The following is an 8,894-nucleotide window of genomic DNA, read 5'->3' as shown; positions in this document are numbered from 1 at the left end:
AAAATTGATAATAAAATATCCCGGAAACCAAAGCAAAGAAATAAGAACATGCAGGTGAGACAGTAGCATTTACAGTAGCATTTGTCACCGTGAAGCACCCTGAAATGAGTCTTCATGTCGGCTGGTCACCACTGCCTCCTCATTCAAATGCAAATCTAATAGAAGCAAAAACAACCTAATAACAAAATATTATAATGTTTCAGAAATGTTATTGTAAGGCATTAAAGAACCAACAAAAAGGCAAAGCAGCTTTCACTGTTCATCTACTTCTGCTATGCTGAGGTCACAGAACAATTCACACACACACACACACACACACACACAAAAAAAGAATGCAAAGTTAAGATTAACGCATAAAATATTTGAAACCTCATCTTTTCTCTTTGTGCAAAGTCCATCATAAATCTGTATTTACAAATGTTTTCTGCAGTATGCTGCCATAAGCCAAGCTTCAGTATGCACAATTACTTATTAAAACGAATTATCATATCACACTTAGTGAAACAACTACTCAGTTGGGTAAATAATTACACTAATAAATGAAATGCTCGATGGAGCAAAATATCACATGGTAATTGATATGTTTAGTAATTATGATTCCTTGTGTGTCACTGGGCTAGTCAGGTGACACCTGTTTGCATTAGGTGTCACGCTGGCGAGCTGACGGGGGAAGGAAGCGCAGAGGCGGGACATGCTGGGAACGGGGTTTTATTATTAACCAATAAATACACACAAATAAACGCGGCTCAGTGGCCGAAAACAGTTTCAACAAAGGGGAGAACATAAACTTGCCCGCAGGTGTGTGGCGATTGCCAGAACTCAAAAGACTAACACGTACACCATTGCAAAGTCAAGTTCACGAAAGTCCATGAAAATGTCGGAGCTCCAGAAGGGGCGGAGCTCCAGTCCTTTATAGGCTGTCCGGATTGGGCACAGGTGATAAGACCAGGTGCCGTCATGCCTGACATTAGGGGGCTTCAAAAGTAGACTGTGTATAGACGCTGGTCCCTTGGGTAGTGGTGGCCTAGCGGTTAAGGAAGCGGCCCCGTAATCAGAAGGTTGCTGGTTCGAATCCCGATCTGCCAAGGTACCACTGAGGTGCCACTGAGCAAAGCACCGTCCCCACACACTGCTCCCCGGGCGCCTGTCATGGCTGCCCACTGCTCACTCAGATTGATGGGTTAAATGCAGAGGACAAATTTCACTGTGTGCACTGTGTGCTGTGCTGCTGTGTATCACGTGTGACAATCACTTCACTTTTTGTAAACTTCCTCCAAGACTTTGCTGTGCCTTTTCTGTTTGTTCCAACGATCAGGTTTCTTATTACTTACTTGCACTGTGATGAGCATTTGCGTTTCCTCATTCACTTCCATCCCACATGGCATTACAGTAATTAAATGATTGGCCTTAATAAATAGGTCTGTGTGCAGTTACCTATAATTACCAGATGTCTAAATAATAAATATAAAAACATGCATAAAAACTAATAAACTAATTAACTCTAATAAACTTCAAGTTTATTTGTTTATATAATATCATGTCAGTGCATCACATGTACTCACTATTATTATATAAATGTACAGGGTGGGCCATTTATATGGATACACCTTAATAAAATGGGAATCGTTGGTGACATTAACGTCCTGTTTGTGGCACATTAGTATATGTGAGGGGGCAAACTTTTCAAGATGGGGGGTGACCATAGTGGCCATTTTGAAGTCGGTCATCTTGGATCCAACTTTTGTTTTTTTTCAATGGGAAGAGGGTCATGTGACACATCAAATGTATTGGTAATTTCACAAGAAAAACAATGGTGTGCTTTTAACGTAACTTTATTCTTTCATGAGTTATTTACAAGTTTCTGACCACTTATAAAATGTGTTCAATGTCACCAACCATTCCCATTTTATTTAGGTGTATCCATATAAATGGCCCACCCTGTATAATAGAAATGATCCTTTTATATTTATTTATTTTTGTGCTTTTATTATTTATTTATATATAATTTATTTCCATTGTTTTACACATTCTGATTACAGATTAATTCTGTTGAGTTCAACATTTTATTACAGTACCATTTTACATTAAATAAATGTAAAATGGTCAGTTTTGACTTGTTTTGTGTGTGTGTGTGTGTGTGTGTGTGTGAACAGCACTATCTTCAGCTTTACATTTTTGTGTGCAGCACCATACTGAAATAAAGCTCTAGCAAACAGCACTGGTGTCTTCTGTTACATGTTGCTGCCAGAGATGACAGAGCACTTGCCTTTGCACTTGTGCAAAAAAAGGGCCCAATATGGATCCTACACAGCAGGCTCTAGACCAGCATTTCTTCTGAAGGGTTAAAAACCAATTTGTTGGACACAATTTTGTTATGCCCCACATCCACCACCACCTCTTCAAATCACCCATTTAATAAAGGAAATGCTGACAGTGGTGTTTCTCAGGCAACCAGTCTTGACGTTGCCAGCACAATGCCTTCTCAGGTGGCCAGTTTTAGGGATCAGCTAAAGAAAGGGGCTCCTGGTGAATTTCTAAGGCTTTCGCTGCAGCAAGCTAGCAATACACTGACCACAAGCCATGAAGTTGCATTTTTCTTTTTTTTTTTTTCCTTTCTCTGAACCCCTTTTCTCCAGCCAAGCCCTTTCTACCCTCACGCATTACAGCACTAAGACAGCATCCCCATAGATGAGCTATTAAAGCCCTGTTTACACAATGGAGAGCCAACTACCCATCCTGCAAAAGATTTTGCCCATCACTGATTGTACAAGCCCAACACATCCTGTGTCATCTTTAATCAGTGAAACACCACTGCAAATACTAATAACCTCGAGCTGAACAGCACCGCTCATTTTATGCACACCAGCAACCACTGAGCCAGTAGAGTGAACCGGGCAAGCGTGGGTAGGAATGCACACGTCTCAAGTCTCATCCGGGATGCAGGATTCACTCATGGGAGCAGCTCATGTCTGGTGTGGCATCCCCACCAGTTCACTTTCAACCACCATTTGTAGCCATGCACGTTTCCCAGTGCTGCAGTCACGAAGGGAGCCAGAAGGTTCATTCTGCACGTGCTGTGGTGCTCGTCCTACGGTGAGAGGAATTTCCTCTCACCGTAGTTTTAGCAAGCCTGCTTCCCATGATATTTTCACAGATTTTTATTTATGAATGATTTAATCCAATGATTTAATCTGAGACAAGTTATCGCGAGAGGGTTGACATCAGGGTCTAATTGGTGATGCTCAGTAACCATGGCGTGGAGTGTGAATTTTCCCCCACTCTGGGAAAATATTTTCATATGGCCCACTGCAGTTTCTGCTTGAGAAAAAACAAGCAGCATCTGAGCTCATGCTCCTCAAATTACTCTGTGGAGTAGGTTGCACAAACATTTTCAGTAATTTTTAATTAATTTGATAGCTACCTTGTGATTATTAGCACATCTGTTAAGTCTCTGAAATAGGCTTCTAATCATATTGCCTTGTGCAGTTTATTCTTAAGAGGTTCAAGCCAACAATCTGGTCTCACCTGCGTGAATCTAAAAACAGTGAAGGGTTTGCTGATTTGCCTAATGAGGATAACAGGATGAGTCAAAATATGCAGTGTAAGCAAGACTGACTGTTGGCGATGGCACCAAAACAAATGTCCGCTCCTTACGTGTTGCCGTGCTTCACAGTCCCTTGGTCTAGTAATAGAAAGCCCCACACCTATAGGGTCACTGCCCCCCTGCATGTGAGAGGCTCCTGGCTTGAAGAGAGCCCATCTTGCTCCTTCTGCTGCCTGGGATGCTGGACACCACAGAGGTTCCCAGGGAGGCCTGTGGAATCTGCATGTTGAAGTGGTGGGCCGTGATTGCAAATGCTGATCTGGGGGAGTTGGAGACATGCATCTGTACCCTCTGCCCAGGCCTCTTCAGAATGAGAAAAGTTGTATAATGGGGAAGACTTAATAAGGCACCATGTTCCTGACCCCTCTACAAGCCTGTTTTTCTTTTACTGGCTCAGACCGGTTCAGTCAGAGAAACAAGAACCACTGTTTTTATTTTTTTTTCAAATGCAATGATTTATACCACACTATATGGGAACATTTTTCCAGGGGCACAGACTATGTGTTCCAACACTGTAATCATCAGAAAGAGAAAAGCGCACAGCCGAAAATGAAAGTGCAGATAGCCAATCAGCAGATGCTGCTTATCCTTCTCTGGAGTCCCCAGTGCACTCAGGCTGCGCTTGTTTGCATAATGCATTTCCCACCAAGAAAAAACATCTTTTGCTCTTTCCTCATGCAGATAACAGTGCCAGTATAATGTCTCGGAGGCGGGGCTTCAGTCAGGCGGAGCAGGAGGTGTACCAGCTGGCCGTGGAGGTCGGGGATGGGGGCGAGCCACTGCTCAGCAGCACCAGCACCCTTACCCTCAGGGTCTGCCCCTGCCAGAGAGGTGGCCGGGCACGTGTCTGCCAAGCCCAGGCTTTCCTGTCTTCGGCCGGCCTCAGCACTGGAGCCCTAGTTGCCATCCTGCTATGCATAATCATCCTCCTGGGTAAGAGACAGACGTGAGAACCGATTGCATACCTGCAGCATGTGTTAAAACCACTGGTACTTCAGCTATCAGTTTCCAATTATAGAGCATGACTTCACTGCCAAAACAGTTTCTACTACTTTAATGCAGAATATCTGATTTTGCTTTGTAAAGTACAGAAGTGATGCAAGGACAACAAAACAGGGTTAAATAGGGGTTTTCTGCTTTGGGTTTTAGCCATCGTGGTGCTGTTTGTCACTCTCCGGAGCAAGAAGACCAAGAAAGAGCCGCTTATCATTTCGGAAGAGGACGTTCGGGAGAATGTTGTAACATACGACGATGAGGGAGGCGGCGAGGAAGACACAGAGGCCTTTGACATCACAGCACTGAGGAACCCTTCAGCTGTCGGGGAAATGAAGCTCCGGAGAGACGTCTTGTTCCAGGCTTGGGAAGCAGGGGCTGCTGTTGGGGCTAGCTGTGTCTCTTTGGCCCTGGCTGATGAGGATATCAATGAAATAATCAAACAGAGGGTGGCGGTGGCTGACCGGGACACCAGGGGACCCCCATATGACTCCCTGCAGACCTATGCCTACGAGGGCCATGGATCTCCCACCGGATCCATTAGCTCCCTGGATCTCCCTGCCGCCCAATCTGAGTTTGACTCCAGTGACCTGGATGAATGGGGACCGGAGGTTCACACACTGGCCAGACTCTTTCGAGAGTCAGAGTCCAAACAGTCCCAATAAATGGATGTGAGGATTTAAGAGAATCCTCACCTAACCCATTTATCCTCAATTCCAGATTGATACAAACACAAAAAAAACTCTTTTTTTAACTCTGTGAACTGTGTGGTGTGGAATTTGACTGTTCTTTTCACTGGGATCTGCAAGTGGGCAAAGTAAGATGATTTTTGGATTAAAACAAATAAATATTTAAAAAATATATGATTGATAGAGGAAACTATTTTCCCTGGTGTATATTTTATATTGCTGAATAAAGCTCATGATTCCAGATGTTATTATATTTATTGTGGTACATTTATTTCTTATTTATATGTCCTTGTTTTCAATTAAAAGGGAAATGATTTTGAATAGAACATATTACAAAATGAAAAAGGAATAGTCATTGACAACTGTTCCAGCTGTACTAAGATCATTCCAAAAGTGGTTTGTAGTACTCAATTAACCTTTTAAATTGACAGACGTCCAGATAATGGGCTTCTCTACATTTAAATTTATAATCCATTTGGAGTTGCCATGGACATTTAAAACAGTAACAATTTATGGATATGATTTTTAATCAATATTGTGTTATGTTCCATCCATTTTGATATGTAAAGTGAACATAATTTTTCTCAAGAACAAAAAACGTCACAGGGCGAAAGATTACACAGCCACGGAGCAGCGAGTGTTGTGAAAGTAGGTGAACCCAAATGCAGATACACACAATTAAGCAGGTAAGTTTGGTTTTATTATATGAACGCTTGGACACCACCAGTGGAAGGGAAGCGATAAGGCAGCTAGGAGTCAGGGTAACAGGGATCATCTCAACTTCAACCAGTCTAAACAAGTAAGCCTGAAGTCGATGGGACTCAAACAAAGCACCGATTTTCTAGTCATCGCTGATTAAAAACTGCGGGAATAAACCTTCCCGAATGTCCTCCGAATATGGATGATCTAACCTAGAAACTATTTGACATTACATTCTTTCTCTCACTTTTTACATTCAGTTATCCTTGTCTGAACAAGCTGTACAGAAGTCTCTATACATCATCCCTGTCAAAAGCCCCCCCAAAATATATAAATAATAATAATAACTTATTATAATTCTCAAGAGCACAGGGAGTTTTAATTGGATAACACCAGTATTCCATGAAAGATAATTGGATTCAAATGCTTGAGTGGGCAGCTTTTATTACTTTTCCAGGACTTATAAATCAAGTGTGAATAGTCTGTGTTGCAATCCAGTCCTGATCAACTCCCATGAAACCCTGAGCATATAAATAAAAAGAGCCTGGAGACTGCTTTAATATGCTGAGAAATGATTAGCACAATGATGACTTTTGGGAGCCTCGTAGACATGACATGAGGCTATTAAACATTTCTTATACTAAGTAAACTTTACCTTTTTAATGATGATTTGCTTCGCACTGATACCTTGGAATCTGACAGTATTTGGACAAGAATGATGCAAAGTATTGTAAGGGCTTCTCTTGAGACCGGAGTTGGTTTGTAGAAAGCTGTGCCAAAACTGGACAACTTAATCCTCGTCCAATGTGGCTGTTGTGAATATTTAATGTGCCTCACTGGCAAGTGACATTCAGAAAACTGAGAATTTGTCTTCATTAAAAAGCCCTTAAAACACTCAGCTACTTTCAGCAACTGTGCAATTTAGCTTGACCTAAACTCAGGGATCAGGAAAGTTGGCGAGTCTTCTGTCAAACAGAGTGCACAAGCAGGATGACAGGATGACAACAACAATTATTATCCTAATAATCATCAAATAATATCAAAGCACCTTGTACTCCGATTTCATATAAGAATGTGGAGGATTTCAGTTAACCCAGGCCCAAATTCAGGGTAAATGGGGAGGGTTGCTTAAGGAAGGGAATCCAGCATTAATCTTCAGCCTGGCAAATTGTCTGGACAACCAGACTGGTTTATCCGCTGTGACGACCCTTAATTGAAGGTATTCAGAAGTATTCAGCTGTGTTTTTGACATTTTTAGGGCTATATGTAGTCACATGCAGTTCTGCCAAGGCTAAATTCCACATACTGAAAAACCTGAACTAAAATGTTGAATCTGTCCCTTTGACATGGATCCTCTCTAAAATGTAATGGATGCTTCTTGAGTTGTGTGAAAAAAACAGACAGCCTGCTATCTGTAGTCCAGAACACATGCCAGCCAATGTCATGTGAAGTAAAAGTGAAGGGATTGTCATTGTGATACACTGCAGCAAAGCACACGGTGACACAACAAAATGTGTCCTCTCCTTTTAACACTAGATTTACTAAGCCTGCACAAATTCCCAGGACCTCACACCTACTGGCATCCTGCTGCGCTCCATTGTTATCTTGCTTTTGTTCTGAAAACACACCCATTACCTGTGAAGCCTGGCACATTTGCATTTGTTAGCTTAAATCAAGGCAGAATGAAACCTTCAGAAATTACCCTTGGTGAGCAGTGGGCAGCCATGAAAGGCACCCGGGGAGCAGTGTGTGGGGACGGTGCTTTGCTCAGTGGTACCTTGACGGATCGGGATTCGAACCAATAACCTTCTGATTACAGGGCCACTTCCTTAACTGCTAGGCACCCACCATTGTCTTTGATCATGTTTGTATTTGTGCGCAGCCATGCATTTGAGTGTAAATGCAACATGAATACTGGCTGGATATTTAAGAAGACCTCGGTCCATGTTTTGGGAGTTTTGGTAGGGATCTACTGCTCCCTGAGTGTTAGAGTCGCCGCCTGTGTGTTTAGCTTCGCCACTTTTTTTTGTCTCTTCTGGCTCTCCCAACCGCTGCCTAACATCTGTTTGTTTGTTCTTCTCTTGTCCCTGTTGTTTGTGATGTGTTATTCACGGATAATTAAAGAGCACTTAATTGTACCTTTAGTCATAGCCTTTTGGGTGTGTCAACACTGCTCCCTCTCCACGCCATTGTTACGTCTCCCCTAGATTGGGAAAAGTTACACAGAGTTTAGAATCATTAGATGTTATGCTAAGCAAACACACGACAGATGGGCTCAAGAATGGTCAACTGCTCCGATCTCTGGGGGGGTGCAGAGAGTTGCAGGTGCTCAGAATTCAGGTGAACAGGCTGAAAGTGTGTCAGCAACAAACATTATCCAATAATCAAACATTGATCGAAAATCGGTTTACCTGAAAAGTTTGTTTGCTAAATTTCCTAGAGTAAAAGAGACTCCTATTGTTCTATTGTTCTATTGAGCAGCAATACAATATCATCCTCCATGTGTAGACTTGGGAGAACCAATCCTGAGTTCTTAGTAGTAAATCTGTAGATAAACATGTTTTTCTAAAATTAAATTATTGCCACTTTCACATCTTAATTATTATCTGTGTGTTCTATACCTTTAGTACCCTTCCATTGCCTTTCCTGAAAAAATGGGGAAAACCTTTATTTAGATTTTTAAAACACCCTGCCAGTTGGCCCGAAAATTTAATTCAACTCTGCAATGAAGGGTGGACGTCAGAGATTGCGTTGACCTTGATAATCTGACTCCAATAATTATAAGCAATGTATTCTCTAACTAATCTGATGTTTCTAATGTATTAATGCAGTTGATTACTATTTTATGTAAAGTTATTGTATGTAAAATGTACCAATAAAACAGAAACATTAGTGAAATGGAAAAGAGA

General features: G+C 41.8%; 1 protein-coding gene across 1 annotated transcript; it reads left to right on the top strand.

The window, feature by feature from the left end:
- Positions 1 to 4,302: 4,302 nt before the first annotated feature.
- On the top strand, positions 4,303 to 5,332 carry LOC114772233 (cadherin-18-like). The gene is made up of 2 exons (XM_028965237.1): positions 4,303 to 4,537; positions 4,754 to 5,332. Exons 1-2 carry the CDS (start codon positions 4,303 to 4,305, stop codon positions 5,260 to 5,262), a joined length of 744 nt encoding a protein of 247 aa, XP_028821070.1. The 3' UTR covers positions 5,263 to 5,332.
- The last annotated feature ends 3,562 nt before the right edge of the window (positions 5,333 to 8,894 follow it).

This window comes from Denticeps clupeoides, unplaced genomic scaffold, assembly GCF_900700375.1.
Source record: "Denticeps clupeoides unplaced genomic scaffold, fDenClu1.1, whole genome shotgun sequence".
Classification (NCBI taxonomy): domain Eukaryota; kingdom Metazoa; phylum Chordata; class Actinopteri; order Clupeiformes; family Denticipitidae; genus Denticeps; species Denticeps clupeoides.
The sequence above is the reverse complement of the archived record's forward strand: the minus strand, read 5'-3'. Positions and strand labels throughout refer to the sequence as shown.